Source organism: Pocillopora verrucosa, chromosome 13, assembly GCF_036669915.1.
Source record: "Pocillopora verrucosa isolate sample1 chromosome 13, ASM3666991v2, whole genome shotgun sequence".
Classification (NCBI taxonomy): Eukaryota; Metazoa; Cnidaria; class Anthozoa; order Scleractinia; family Pocilloporidae; genus Pocillopora; species Pocillopora verrucosa.
Window position 1 is genome coordinate 3,403,908 of NC_089324.1, and position 15,900 is coordinate 3,419,807.

Below are 15,900 nucleotides of genomic sequence, written 5' to 3' on the forward strand. Positions count from 1 at the left end.
TCACTCAAGTTAACAAATTTAAAAATGCTAAGTAACTGAAGTAACTCTCTCCTTATTAACAAGTCAATGTTTTTCGCTATAGATTAGCTAATTAAGGAGCCCTTCGATCCAGCTCTTCTACTGTAACTCGACTGAGGCTTTATCAGGCAATAGCGGACAAATTGAACAGGAAATCATGATTTAAAAAAACCTACTTGTGGCGTAATAACTGTTATAAGGCTTCTGATTAAAAATCGAATTGGAATTGAGAGAGAGAAGGATACCATTTTTCCTGTGCAGTAGCATTTAATAACAGACAGCGAAAAAGTTGAAAAACGAACGATCCAGCAAGAAATCGCAGTCATACCTTTAGAGTGTATCTCTGTACCCTGAATGACTGACATGTTCCCAGTTGTGGCCGACTAAGCTGCTCCATGGAACGAAGAACATCAGCCCGTGTACATCTAGCAATGCGCTCAATCACGTTCTGAAATGAACAAATCATAGAATAACGTTTTGTACAGCTCCCCATGTACTATCAAAAATTCAAAATACCACAAGAGCCAATGAGAACTCAAAGTGGAAATAAGCCATCCACTTAAAGCGCGGGAAAACGCGAGAGACAACGTCACAATTTGTCTCAGCTTTACACTGATTGGTTGAGAGGGAGGCGCGAGTCTTTAGGATCAAGTACAGTCTAGAGGGGTGCTTATTGGAAAGAAGGCGCACAATCAAGGGGTTGGTAATTCATTATCAATTTTTTTTTCTTCAAATGCATCCCAATAAAGGAGTAGAATTAAAAGAGAAGCAAAAACATGGAGATGGTAAGTGACTAAAGAGAAAATGTCCTCTTGTACTGATTCCACTGCAGTTGAAGCTCATAAAGACATAAATAAAGTGGCAATAGAGCCAAGTTTTCCTTGTATCCCTGCTATTTAAGAAATTAAGGTAGGAGTTGAGGGGCGCTTATTCAAAAGGAGCGCTTGTTTGAAATGATAGCCTTGAGGGTGGGCGGCGCCTATTTGAGAGGAGCGCTCGATTGATATGATAACCTTGGGGGTGGGCACTGGGGAGGAGGCGGCGCCTATTCAAGTGGGGCGCTTGTTTGACATGATAGCATTGAGGGTGGACGCGGTGGTGGGGGGGGGGGGGGGGGGCGGCGCCGCTTATCCGAGAGGAGCGCTTGTTTGACATGATAGCCTTGGAGGGGGCGCTGAGGGGGGCGCTTATTGGAGAGAGGAGCGCATGTTTACCACAAAAGCCTCGAAGGTGGGCGCTTATTCAGGGGAGGGAGCGTATTAGAGCGAAGGCGCTTATTTGAGGAAATACGGTAAGAGCAATCGCTGGATAATCGTTTTTTTTTAAGAACTTACTGGTTTAACATTCAACACCAGTGTAATCCCCCTTTCTAGAAGATTTTCCTGCGCCAGACGTGAAACACTTTTCTCCACCAATAAGATATTGGGTCGTAAAGAAAGCACTCGAGCCACAAAGTTCTTAAGAAACTCGGATTCTTGAAGGACAAGAGGATCCAAAGATGCCAGGCGATTTTCATTTCGCTAAAATGGAAGACATGGGATCAATCATGCACTGCACGGGAAAAAAAGAACTACAATGATTTACAGAGTTCGATTTCTTTAACATTAGAGCTACACCTAATCTCCTGGTCTCAATATTTTGTTTAAAGTAGGTGTTGTCTCCAAACCTATATAACCACTTGTGCCATCTCTAAAAATGTCCGCCTGTATCAAAGTTTTGGCAAGCACCAGCACGATCAAAGATATTACATGTAGTTTCTCAAGGTAAACCAAACGCGATTTTCATTTCGCTAAAATGGAAGACATGGGATCAATCATGCACTGCACGGGAAAAAAAGAACTACAATGATTTACAGAGTTCGATTTCTTTAACATTAGAGCTACACCTAATCTCCTGGTCTCAATATTTTGTTTAAAGTAGGTGTTGTCTCCAAACCTATATAACCACTTGTGCCATCTCTAAAAATGTCCGCCTGTATCAAAGTTTTGGCAAGCACCAGCACGATCAAAGATATTACATGTAGTTTCTCAAGGTAAACCAAACGCAACAGTCAACAAAACCAGAATTGCATTTGAAAATGTCATTAACCCTTTACACTATCACATCAGTATGCATATTCTCCATACTGTTCTCTATACATTTCCTAAGGAGCTGACAAGGAGAATTTATTTGAAAAATCTCGAGCATATTCAGTTGGCGATCATTTCCTTCATTCTGGTGACCTTAATGTTTCATTCAGTGGTGATATTAAAGGGCGAAATTCTATGCACTCTTAGTGGTCAAAAGATTAATGGTGAATTCTTTTTGCATGTCACGCACCTGATAGTCAATAGCACACCTAAGGACCAGAATTTTAGGATTACTCAGCATAGAGGCCATCTTTTTATTCGCGATGTTCTTGGTGAACACAACTCCACTGATCATTTCACAGTCGCTTTTATTTCCACCAGGAATCTTTTTGAACTTCACATACTCACATATGTTCATATCATCGTCTCTACGAACATCAGGAGTCACCTGTGCAATGAAAACACGAAAAAGAACGTATGATTGGACTAAACGCGTCCGTATCTAGATAGAGCCTGCTCCAGGCGTACGCGACCCGACCCAAACCCCACTCGTTTTTTCACTCCTCAGCCGTTTATCATCGCCTTTTGTTTCACAGACCGATCGCCTGGAACAGGCTAGAGCAGATATGCCCCAGCTAAAACTGAGGACATCTGATGATATTTCTCTCAATTTCCAGACCTTTAAATGTCCAATAGGAGAATTTATTTAACAATCAAGGGCTTCTTTAGTTGGTGATCACTTCGTGTATTCTCGTGACCTAAATGCGCGATTCAGGGGCGATAATGTAAGGAGAAATTAGATGCTCACTGCCTTTTCTTTTTGTTACCTGTTCACTAATTCTCATTACAAGGGGTAGTATGGTATCTTTCCAATCAACTGATAGTCCAGCATCCTTCAGTAGCTGTTCCAACAGTATATTCAAATGGTAAGCATGAGAAGTCCTGAAAAAAAGACAACGGATTAAAACAGCAACGAGTTTTCTGGCGTCTTTTTTGGCAATTTCCCCCACAGTTTTTTTTTTGACGACTGAATTTTCACTCTCGACGAACTCTTTATAATGGGCGACTGCGGAAAAGTTGAGCGGGGAGTTCTGTTCAATTTACGCTCGTGTGTAGACAGAGGTACCGAATTTAGAGTATTGTTGTAAAAAAAAACAGAAGACTATGGTCACCAATGAACTAGACCTCCTCGGTCTAAATTACAGTGCGTTAAGTCTTGCCAGGAATCCACGTCACAAAAATGTAAGCAAGAAAACTAGTTAAGAGCAATTTTCAATTGAGCGTAGAGAGTGAAACAAGATTGCGATGGTTTTGTTTTACTTTGCTGTCATTGGTCTAAAAAACTCGCGCCAACTCCACAACCAATCAGATTGAAACTAAAATCAATCGCGTTTTGGTCACCTGCGTTTTCCCGCGCTGCAGGCACTCTGCTTGTTTTCACTTTGAGTTCTCATTGGCACCTTGTAATAGAGCGCTTGTTGATTGAGAGTTGTGTGAAACTAAAACCAAACTAACCACAACGGCCGAACAGAAGAAAGGAAATATCTTTAAGAGCCAATGGAAACTCAAAATAAAAACCAACCAAGAGCTAAAAGGGCGGGAAAATACAAGTCGTGATTGGTTTCGGTTTTGAATCTGATTGGTTGAGAGAGTGACGCGAGTTTTTCTGAACCAATCACAGAGCAAAGTAAAGCAAACCAATACAATCTCGGATAAGTTTTGGACGCTCTATCGCGAAACTCTATCCAAAAGCACCCTTTCAGATTACATAGCTGTTCTAATTATTACCACGAAGGACACAACGTACCTCAGCCGTTCCATGGCTAGTCTCTCTCCATTGTCTTCTCTGAGTTCGCCAAGTTCAGGTTCTGGAGGTCGGTCCACACCAATCTTTCTTGCTATCATAGCACCACTGAAGATCTCGTCAGGAGTATTACTGGTGCTCAAAACCGACTCTTCTTGATTCTTCTTGTTGCTTGGTCTCAAAGGGGTGTATGGGTACCCTTCATTGTACACATACTGTTCCAGTGGGGGTGGGGGAACATCAGTGATCAGGGAAAGCTGTGATGCTTTTGCTTCACCACTGGTATCTGGGGATGTTGTGCTAAGTTTTCCTGGCTGAGATTGAAGAATCAGTTTATCGAAGTAAGCGGAGGTATACATTTTAAAACAGCACTATATATATAAAAAAGCTGGTAGCTTTAATACCAAATTGTCAGATCTAAAATTGAGACAAATGTACGGCAAACAGTGTAGGAATTCATATTTAGCTCTTGGGAGCCTAAAGATTAAGTGCGCATACACACCTCTCCAAAATGATGCAAGTCAACCTTGAGTGACATCTCGCTGTTTCCACCCTCTGTAGCGACACCATTCATCAGGTCAAGGTCCAGTACTTTTGGTCCTTTATCGTAACCAAACAAAAATAATTGTATCAAAACTAAATTTAAATTGAATTGAATATCAATCAGATTTAGCAAAGGTAGGGCCTGTGCCAAGCCCTCAATTAGCAAAGACGAGTAAAGTAGTCGGACGCAAGCGAATGTGGCGGTTTTTTTAATGAAGCATTTTCTTGCTCATCTTCCCTGTACTTAAAAGTAAAGGCCAGTACTGGCATACTTTCAAGGTGTCTCTTAGCCCACTGCTTCTGATTCATCCAATTGGAATTTCAGCTGGTTACCCAGCCATTTACATTTACAGAAATTTTACCCTAAGTCCTTTGCTAATTAAAAGAAATGTGGTCTCTTCTTGGGGAGGAATAAAGATTGGACTCAAGAATGCAATAGAATTTGCCAAAAAATACCCAAGATTTTAAGGAATCTAAAAGAATAATTTTGGGATTGCACCATGATTAAATACAAGAAAAGATTGCAAACAATGTAAAGAAAGCAGCCAAAATTTTTATTAGGGCCTAATTACAATTTGTAGGGGTTTTTTTTATGCAGGGAGGAAAAATGCTGACCCCCCCCTAAAAAAAAAAAAAAAAAAAAACTAAAGTATTGCCAAGGGTAGTGATCAGAATACCTGTTTTATGATTGTTCAATTTTCCAGGTGCCTGAAAGATAAATGTAAACGGACTTTGGACTTGAAACCATATTCTTACCACTGTGGACAAAGTGTATACCAAAAAAAAAAGAGTACTGCTGAAGGGCAAGCCTGGTTACTTGAAGTTTTGATTGGATCAGTTAAAAAAATATACCACTTTCCGAGAGAATATCTCCTGCTTCCATAGTTCAATTATTAGCCACAACAACTTTATTGCATTTCAAAGCATAAAAACAAAGTTCACAAGAGTAGATTAATAGGTAAGTGGACATATTTTGGATTAGTCTATTCCTAAAAAGTGAAAAACATCAGACAAAAGTTCAAAGCCACATCTGTCTACCAAATCAATTAAGGTTATTATAAGGGAAATGCTGGGTCATAACAGGTGAGTATAGCTACATGACTGTATTTGCTTCATTAATCACTTATCATATCTGGTGTAAAAGTTTGCAAAAAAAAGATGTTGATATACCAACCAACTTTTCATATTCCTATAAGAATACTAAAATTACACCAATTCAACTTTCATTAATCATGTGTCACCAGCAAACATTATCTTTTCTTACTCATTTTTAAAACCACATTGAAACATAAAACTGCATTCATTTTCACATTTTCATTGAATGAAATATCTTTCAAAATCTACTAATTAAAAATTCAACCCTTTAACTCCCAGATCAAATTTGTAATTCTCGTGACTGTCAACCATACAATTCTTAGGATGTTAGTTCAGAGAATTTAGTATTGGATCAACTAATTATCCCCAAATTTGATATCTCTTTTTATTCTCAACACTTATCTGGTTGATATTGTATAGATATTGTAAGGAGAAATTCTGTCTTGGTCACTCATGAGAGTTAAAGGGTTGAAACAAAAGTCACATCCAAAAATGAAGCTTTTTTGCAACATCTTCAATAGGACCAAACAATACAAGTAGATTGAACATTCTGACCTCAAGCTTTTCAACTGAATAAAAATCGAAAACTTACCTCAAGACTGAAACTAGTGTCAAATTCTTCAATGGCCGATTCCACTCCTTGCTGCTCTAGTTGACGAAACCAGTGCGGCACCATTTCATCATTATCATCATCAACATTTTCAGGAATGTTTTGTATCTCATCACTCTCATTCAGTGGCTCGTTTTTATCACCAGATTTGTCTGAATCTGACCAGAATAAAGACGGTCTCTTGGTGGAAATCTCACGCGCTGCAGCCTTAAAAGATAAAGATGAAATTATTGAGGTGACAAAATTCCTAGTGATCAAACAGTTCCATGCACAAAGAATGAACATATAAGAAACTACAAACACATGGTTCAAAACAAACTCAAAATGGTTTAACCCCTCGACTCTCAGAAGTGATTGACATGTAACTTCTCCCTAGTCCACCCACACATTATCCAGCAAACAGGTAACAAGAATACTCAAACTTATTAGGTTAAAATTTTCAACTTGATTTAACAGCAAATTCTTGCAACCAAGTTGCAGGAAAATGATCAGAAGCTAGAGGGGAAAATTAACAATCAGATCTTGGGATTTAACAGGTTAAAAGGCCATCTTCCATGAGGCAAACCAGTTTGGTTGACCTAGGAACTGGACACAATCCAACCAAGAATCATCTCCTGCTGGTAATAAGAGCACGACTGGCAGCCAAGAACTTCCAGATTGAAAGTCCAAGGCCCTTGCTAATCTGCTCATTAATCATCTTTTTAGTCCTCTTAATTAAAACCCTTTTTTCTCTCTTGAGAATTACAAATCCACACAGTGCTTGGGTAAAAATACACAAAATGGGTACAGAGCAAGGTAAGCCATGTACCAGTACTTACAACTCCAGGCTGGTAAAGGATATATTCATCTTTGAATACTGCTCCCCCATCACGAGTGTTTGGAACAGGTTCCAGCCAGCCAGACTCCAGTAAGCCTTGTCCTATCATAACTGCTTGTTGTCTAAAGAAATTATATAAATTATAAAGGGGTTAAGTTTGTTTTAAAACAAAGGATTGGGACATCTTCATAATGGTCTATTTTCCTACAGGTAGTGACTTTTTTCTGTCATCTTAAATAGATTCCTCTTCTTGATTAACTATTTGTGAATTTCTACAATTTTAATGAGCTACTAAGTTAACAAAAAGATATTAAATCAATTTTTTCTATTCCTATAATTCAGTCTTGTTTTAGCTAAATATCTATGACATTTTCTTCCAGTACCATAGAAACACTCTCATGTTATTGGACTTACAGTCACAGTCACAGTGACTACAGCCTGTATGTAATATTCCTAAACTTGGCATTTCTCGAACTTTTCATTTTCATTTTCTTTCTTCCTTTTAAACTTAGAAATGATATTTCACATCCAATAACAAGCATAAAATAGAGAAAAATGAATAAAAGGCAAAAAAATGAAAATCCCTTGAAAATTGAACCACATTGCTTCATGTCTGATGTAAAAGTTATTTGACAAAGACAAAATCAATTCTTTTTTTGACTCCTTCAAAGAACAGAGCATAACATGAAGGGTTTTTGATTTCATTAATTATTTTTTTAAGGAATCAGTTCTTTCAATTTTGCCTCAGAGTTAGTTCTCTGGTTTTAAGTTTCCTCAATTTGTGGTTTTCACTTTTTTCCTTTGCTGTTGCAAGGTTTTCAGTTTTAATATAAAAAAAAACATGTTTTGGTTATTGTTATTGGCAGGTTTTCTTTCCAGGCCCCCATCATCTCTCTTTGGTTTGGATTAACCCTTTACACCCTAACATCAGTATGCATATTCTCCATACTGTTCTCTATACATTTCCTAAGGTGCTGACAAGGAGAATTTGGTTAGTAATCTAGAGCTTCTTTAGTTGGTGATTATTTCAGTTGTTCTCATGACCTTAATGTTTGATTCAGGGGTGATTTTTGTAAGGAGAAATTAGATACTAGTCACTCTTAGGAATTAAAGGGTTAATATAAGTTTTATCGTTGCAGTTGTTATTGTTTTGGGTATTTTACTAATTCCTTTGGTCAGTTTTGACACAAATTTCCACTGGCTTTTTAAAAGCAGTTAACCTCTTACACCCTAAAATCAGTATCCATATTCTCCCTACTCTTCTCCATATGTCTCTTTTGATACTGACAAGGAGAATTCATTTGAAGATCAAAGCTTATTAGGTTGCTGATCATTTCCTTTATTCTCAAGATCTTAATGAATGGTTTAACAGCATTACTGTAAGGAGAAATTAGATACTGGTCACTCTTAAGTGTCTCAAACACCATTCTGGAAATTCTAAAGATCTCAATGTTAACAAACTTAACCCTTTCACTCCCAGAAGTGGTTAGCATGTAAATTCTCCTCACAAAACCCATACATTACCCAGCAAACAGGTAATGAGAATATTCAAACCTATCAGGTAGGAGTTGCCATCTTGATCTAAAAACCAAATTCTTGTACCTAATTTGTAAGGAAATGTGTAACAGCTAAATGGGAGAATTAAAATCAGATCTTGGGTGTTAAAGGGTTTGAGTAATCTGAAAGTATAAAGTTTAGAGTCATTTATTACTGTAGGGTTGTACCTTGTGGATGCCTTTTCATGCGTAAGGAACCAATCTACCAACTCACTTCCAACAAAACAATTTTGATAAGTCCTTAAACGAAACCTGTGACTCTGCAGGTCCAGCCCAGATCTTGGAGACATTATTTGATTCCATAATTCTCGGAAAGAATCCTTGATTGGTAAAGGTGAAAAATTAAAATTAAACGTACATTGTAAAACAAAACATTTCACTTAATATATTTTAACTGAATTAACTGCATATACAGAACCTTCCAAAGCAAATAGAAGCACAAACTCCCAGTAGCTTGATAGTAAGGAAACTAGTAAAAGGCCTAAGCATGATGCAACTCTGAGTTTTACCTCCCCCTCCTGAATGGAATGCTGGTTCACTGCAAGGTTACCCCCCCCCCCCTCTCCTCCCAAGCATATCATCAGGCTTCCCTGACAGTTGGCCAGTACCCACTGATACTTCTGGGGTATTAGAAAAGATTTCATTATACTACAGCAGCCTACATGATCAAAAGTAATCTGTCAACATTTTTCTCACATTTACATAATTTATCACATGCGGGGCGAAATTACTGAATGCTTATTGGCTAAGAGAGAGGGAATTTTGTTCTTAATCACAAGGATACTTTTGGTAATTAAAAGGGCATGATTACTGATGAGCCTTTTTGCAGTTTTCAGCAACAATTTTTTGATTGCAAGTTAACTAAATGAAGTTGTGTAACATTGTTCACTGTATTTTGAGAATAAAATGTTCATTGAATCTGTTGGTCAGTTAAGTTTGTTTGGACATTTGCAGCGGCATTGAAAGGGCTTTATCTCATGGTCATCATGCGTGAATGCAATTCCCTAAAAATTTTGCTCTGTTTGTGATAAACAAGTAATTGCAAGTGCCCTCAGGCAATTAAGGATTAGTTTCACTTTTATTTTCAAAGTTTTCCTAAAATTGCCCTTGTTGTGACTTTGAAAATAGGCATGAACTCGATCCTTAATTGCCCTTGGGCCCATTACAGAGACACTGTGAAGGTGAGGTATTTTGCCTACGAATATAACACAATGGCCTGACCAGGTCTTGTACCCAGACCTCTAAACCTGCCATCCAGCACACTGACTGTAAGGCCACTACATGTGTCAACTGATGGAAACTTGAGACCAGATCAAAGGGTGCAGGTAACTGTTCATAATGTTCTGCCCCCAAAATACAATTTTAAAATAACATTTATTTATTGGTTACCATGTATTATTCCAATGTCCAATTTACAGGTCTACAGCCATCTAAGCTGAAAATTTTACAGGTTTTTGCAAATATTGCAAGTTTTTTTGTAGATGGTCAAAGATCTACACAAACAGGTTCCTAAATTTTCATGCTACAAGTACATTGTATGAGAAGTCGCCATCCAACAAGCTACCACTAACCTGCTTCAACATGTCAGCCTCTGCTGCACATACTCCAAATGCATCAAAAGGTCTCCTTCCTGGCATGGGTGATGGCCTATCTTTTGGTTCCAGCTTCTCATAGTAAGAACTCATCCCTGTCCCACTTGAGCTGCTGATTTTCCTAAGGGTTGGTGGACCACAGAAGTTCTCATCATCATCAAAATCAAAGGGATAGCCCTTGGGAACATTCAAGTTCATGTTGCTGCTGTTACTGGCACTGAGATCTGGATCAGAACTGATAGCACCCACGTCAGCCTGTAGCTGTTCCAGGTTCCGCACCGCATTTAAATCAGATGACTGGGTGTAGTGATGCACAACATTGTGACAGTAAATACACACCCTTAAAAACCCTGGCATAAAGAACAACATAATATTATTCCTAGACTAAAGGGCTAATTAAAATCATCAGAGGCATAGCTACTTAAAATATTGGCAACTGCATCACCCTCTACAACAGGGTGTGAAATTAATTTTTTTTCTAACAGCAACTTGGTTCCTAAATTTTCAAAGTGGCAGCCAATTCAAAAATAGTTGGTCACTATTTTTAAAGACAAACAAAACCTTTTTTCCTGCTGTCAGCATTCTAGATAAACCCTCCAGAATTAAGTTAGGAAAAAGATCTTTTACATGTCACAAAGTGGACACTAGAATGGATGATATACAACATTCAAGTTCACCTAGATCCAAGATGGCATCTAATCATCCATCGAGATGCCCATGCTGAGTTTTGGAAACAAACTTAACAAGGAAGTTTGCCGCAGATTTATCTTAAGTTTGCAAATCTTTTTAATTCACTATATCTCTAGGTAAGGTTATGATGAAGCATTCTAGTCACCAATTTGGCAACTAATTTTCAGGATTTGGTCGCTAAAGAGAAACATTTAGTCACATTGGTGCCTGTATTAGGTGCAATTTCCGCCCTGTAACAAGAGGTGTGTGAGGGAACTAAGTTGATTATCACCTGAGTCTTACATTCATGATTAAAACTCATACCAATAAAAATTAATATAGGAAAGATGACGTCATGTGAGCTTAATTATCAAATAATGACAGCTACATGTATTATTTATTTGCCAGGCACATGGGATAGAGTCCCAATACTTTATTAAACCCTCAGACCTTCAGATTTTACAATCAGATGTTCCTCTTAATCCTTTAACTCCCAGATCAAATTTGTAATTCTCGTTACTGTCAACCATATAGTTCTTACAATGTTAGTTCAAAGAATTTAGTATTGAATCAACTAATTATCCCCAAATTGATATTTGTCTTTATTCTCATCACTTATCTGATTGATATTGTATTGATATTATAAGGAGAAATTCTGTCTTGGTCACTATGGGAGTTAAAGGGTTAATAAGTAACAGAGAAGCATTTGGCTCTGTGGTTTGCTATCATATATAAAATTTGAATGATCACTGATACATAATACCATAAATTGAATTTGGGTGTGTTACTTCCACAAAATAGGTCTTCATTCACTGTTTTCCAAGTCAACATTAGAATTTTGGCTTTTGCTTTATCTTAGATCACTCTTTCATTAAATAAACATTAAATCAAGACTCAATACTCTTCTTTTTACCATTGTAACCCATGATCACCCCTGGAATCTCCAGATAACAACACCTGTAGCAGAATATCTGGCCACAAAGACGGCAATGATGCCGACGACGAAAAGTGTTGAACTTTTCACCACACTCATAACATTCTTTACAGTGGTCATCTGGCATCCAATATTGCTTGAAATCACTCTCTTTATACTCTTGTCGTAGCTGAAAGAAAGACATTGTGAGTAATTAAACTGTTGTTTTAGGCATTAGAGTTAGAAACTATCAGCTTATTTGAAACCAATTTCTTAAGGCCAAAATTGTAAGAAATCTATAAGACAATTCCCACAATCAACATTAGCATCTATGGAGTAAAAGGGTCAATTCTTCGGGATTGGAATGAAAAATTAGGCGAAAAAGTCACCAAAATGCATTATTGAAAAGTTCACAAATTTGCACCAAAGTCCTCTATAGGATTGCAATTTTTACTTTGCATCTAAACCTGTTTTTCTCTCTGAAATTCTTGCCACCTTTCCCATCTTCATAAACACAACACAATCCACAATTGACCTTCTTCCATTACCAGTGTGTTTGGCATGTTGGAAGACATGGTTCACATATTGATCAACCTTGACCTAAGTGCTTCACAAGGTCAAAGTCTTGGTGTCATTCAAGGCGCGTGAAACCCTATAGATGATCAAAGTCTTGGGTGTCATTCAAGACACGTGAACCCCCAAGGGATCCCTGCAATATTTCAATTGGTTTGTCACGCATTCCTCTCAATAACATTTGCATCTAGCAAGATCAGTGGAGGTGCGTAATTGCTGCTCAGATCGAGGAGAAACCAAAACCAAATAAAGTAGGTCAAATAGGAAAAACCGAAAATCATATTGGATATCAAAACCGAAAACCCGTTAGTATTTTTCATGAAAACCAAAAACCAATAAATCCGTAAACTGCAATGAACACCAAAATCGAAAAACCAAGGTTTTTTACACATAAACTGACCTAAAAAATAGCCAAAACTGCAAAACCAAAAATCCCAACGCCCCCCTCCTTTTGCCATAACTCATTGTTACCGCTGATCATTAATCAAAAGGAGGACAGGTAAAAATTTCCACACAACTCCTTACTACATTATGCATTCAGTTCTCGAATAGAGAAAACAATAACAAAAACAATACATTACCACTGGGAAAACAGATTTGTTTTACAATAGTATGGGGCTGTGCAGAAATTTTACCAGATGGACGTATTACACGATTTAACTAAAAAAAACGAGCCTTACCTGTCCTCTCTCGCCTGCTGCCGCATTTAAACGGCCAAGCACGGCGTGCACGTTGCGGTAGCCAGGCGAGACACGCCGCGCGGGTACAGACGTGCTGTGCGCGCTGGTCCTGTGACCGACCAATGGCAAAGCTGATGACCATGATCGGTACAACGGCTCTGGACTTTTCGTTCGCTTCTGTAGTTTAGGAGAGCTTCGAGGACTTGTCAGAGGGCTTGCTCGACGTTGAATCTTTGCTGCATTAACCTTGCCTTCCACTCTTGCATCATGACGTTTTCTCTGAAAAAATCGAGCTAAAGAAAAACCCGTTTTGGAATTTTCTGGACTGATTGGGCGAAACGAAGTAAGGGTGACATCATCATTCGAATCCTCCATGATGATTTCAACGCCACAGTATCTCCGAACCCATTCTTTTCTCTGTTCCTTTCCGCAGCATTTTCAAATAGTAAAAATGAAATACTACTCGAGATAGAGATTTTGTCAGTGAATTCACTCTCGTCTATCTCTCCAATAACAACATCTTTCTGAGCCTGCGGTTCTCTCATACCAAAGGTATAAATTATGTCACGTAATTGACGTAAAGTGTATACATGAGAGGCAATGGCTGCCAACGTGGTAGAGGATGTACGTGAAAATTTAGAATTACAACTTTCAGAGGTTGAGATGCTTCGATCTATGTATCCTGAAGAGAACGAACTTAAAATAGACGACCAAGTGCTCATAGATATTCAAGAATTTTGTTCTAGGAGAACAAATAAGACACCAAATGGTCTGAACTTTTTGTTGACCGTAACTGTAGACTGTGATTCAGAAAGGTATTTGATCGAATTATCTTGCTATTTTCCTCAAGAATACCCTGATGAAAAACCGGAGATTTTTGCCAGATCTCAGACCCTGAACCGAGAAATACAGAAAGAGTTGAACGATGACTTGAATGTGCACATATCAACGCTTGATCGCGGAGAACTTTGCACGTTGCCAACCATACAATGGGTCAAAGACAATGGAGAATTATACATTGCAAAAAATAAAGATTTACGATCATTTCCTCTCACAGAAAAAAATGAAGACACGAGCAGGTGTAAGAGTAAAAAGGACACATCATTCTTGAGGATGTGGTTGTACATGCATCACATTTACAGTAAAACAAAGCGAAAGGATATCCTCCAATGGGCTTCAGACTACAATCTCACTGGTTTTTGCCTGCCAGGGAAACCAGGAGTTGTTTGTTTGGAAGGAGACGAGTACAATGTTGAAGAATACTTTAGTCGCTTGCGTCGTCTTAACTGGAAAAAAATAACTTGTAGACATAGGGAAAAGGGAACAGCTGACAAGAGTGTTGATGAACAAAGGAAATTTACTGGGTTTGATGAACTTTTTTTTGAAATTCATGGTACTAGAGAAAATCATATGGACATGGGACAGTTCCGACATTACTTAGATCAGCATGATCTAGGTTATATATTTCAGATTCTGTTTGGTATTGAAGGTAAAAGTACCTCTGATGGTTTATAATGGTCAGTGTTGTGGAGAGTTAAGCAAAATTTTACACCTCAGACAATCTATGGAAGTATTGAAAAATCAATGATAGCTATGAAGAACCCATTGGTTAATAGATATTTTCCTGTATCTTGGTGTGATAGTAAGTACATTCAGCCATGCAGTGTTTTATGGTGTAAAAAATTTTATGAGGGAGTCACTGTAATTGTGAGATTTATCTGTGGAAGGGACAAGGCATGCAAATTGCAGCTGAGAACCCTGCTTTGCCACTACTTAGAGGAACCAATTTTCACAGCTGCTGAAAATCTCAGCTTATTAATTAAAAGAGATCTTGCCCAATATTTAACCTGAATGAAAAAATTGCTTCCAAAATACATATTTGTTGTTTTCTGAAATGACTTATAAATGTCAAACTAACTGAAAAGAAGGGGTTGTTAAAGAATCAAGCTTGATGGAGTTAAGATGGATCCACTAGGGTTCCTTGGCAGTTGTTCTGGGATGGCATTAGGGTGGAGTCTGAAAGATAGTGATATTTATTATGGAACATAACCCCTTTGCCACCCCTGACTTTTTGTGGTTTTTTCTTTTTAATCCCAAGAACTTCCAACAATCTGAAAATGTTTTAGACCAACAAAAAAAGGCCAAAGATGGACACATCTAACCTTGAACAAAAATGTTGGCATTTTCAATGTAAATAAGATTTCATTAATTTTTCTATGTAAGGAATATTTTCAGATTTTCATTTTATGGGGAGATTAACAAACTTTAAGTATAGGGGACAAGGAGGTTCATTCTCTAATTGGGGACTAGACATCTATTTATTTTTTTGATCTAAATTTTCTCACTTGAATTCTTCACTGTTGCAGGCTTATATTGTTTAGAGCTGTAAAAGAAATTCCCTTCTGTCTGATGAAGAAAGATCAAGATACGTCTAAAGTGATTCTAATCTCTTCCAACTTATTACGAAATAAAATAGCAGTGTCGTGCATCGTTGCGTGACTCAGTGAAGCTCATATCGGGGCCTGGGTACTGATCTTCTGATCGAATTTTTCTGTACCTCTACTATCTTCGTTCTAAGCCTCCTAAGATCCTGCCAGCTAGAAATACAAGACTAGACAAGAAAAAAAAGACTAAATGTTAATGTATCCATGAACAAAGTGATTCCAAGGAGTGTAAGACTAATGTGGAGTGCAAAAAAGTGACAAGTAGAGAAAACCATGGTAAAATTCCAGCCAGTAGCACTATGAAAAGGGCATCATAGTAGCGGTACTATTCACAAGTTTTGTTTACCCTTGCGAGCGTAGGTCCTTAACCTAAAACTCTGCTGAACAAGAAACTTAAGATCGACGAGGATGAAGGAAATACGCATACAAAATTTAGCGAAATTTCCTTGATTTAACCTATAAAATGCATTCTTCATGTCTAAATTATGTAACAATGTTTATGTTTGGTTCAGTCACG

The 15,900-nt window shown here is 37.9% G+C and overlaps 2 protein-coding genes across 5 annotated transcripts in view; one reads left to right on the top strand and one right to left on the bottom strand.

Moving 5' to 3' along the window:
• LOC131768351 (1-phosphatidylinositol 3-phosphate 5-kinase) overlaps nt 1–13,449 on the bottom strand; it is a 35,422-nt gene extending 21,973 nt beyond the window's left edge. For all 4 annotated transcript variants that reach the window (XM_059084084.2, XM_059084086.2, XM_059084083.2 and 1 more), the window contains exons 1-13: nt 12,940–13,449; nt 11,687–11,876; nt 10,084–10,454; nt 8,681–8,832; nt 6,958–7,078; nt 6,122–6,346; nt 5,112–5,142; nt 4,394–4,491; nt 3,895–4,205; nt 2,915–3,029; nt 2,338–2,535; nt 1,353–1,538; nt 347–466 (exon numbers count right to left, since the gene is read on the bottom strand). In XM_059084084.2, the coding sequence (XP_058940067.2) occupies nt 347–466; nt 1,353–1,538; nt 2,338–2,535; nt 2,915–3,029; nt 3,895–4,205; nt 4,394–4,491; nt 5,112–5,142; nt 6,122–6,346; nt 6,958–7,078; nt 8,681–8,832; nt 10,084–10,454; nt 11,687–11,876; nt 12,940–13,314 (2,493 nt within the window). In that variant the 5' untranslated portion in view covers nt 13,315–13,449. The remainder of the gene's footprint in view (nt 1–346; nt 467–1,352; nt 1,539–2,337; nt 2,536–2,914; nt 3,030–3,894; nt 4,206–4,393; nt 4,492–5,111; nt 5,143–6,121; nt 6,347–6,957; nt 7,079–8,680; nt 8,833–10,083; nt 10,455–11,686; nt 11,877–12,939) is intronic.
• Nucleotides 13,388–15,900, top strand: LOC131768352 (RWD domain-containing protein 2B-like). The gene has a single exon (XM_059084088.2). The coding sequence runs from the start codon at nt 13,540–13,542 to the stop codon at nt 14,452–14,454; it is 915 nt and encodes a 304-aa protein (XP_058940071.2). The 5' UTR covers nt 13,388–13,539; the 3' UTR covers nt 14,455–15,900.

Coding starts and splice junctions, on each gene's coding strand:
- LOC131768352 (XM_059084088.2), top strand. CDS start 13,540: ATGGCTGCCAACGTGGTAGAGGATGTACGTGAAAATTTAGAATTACAA.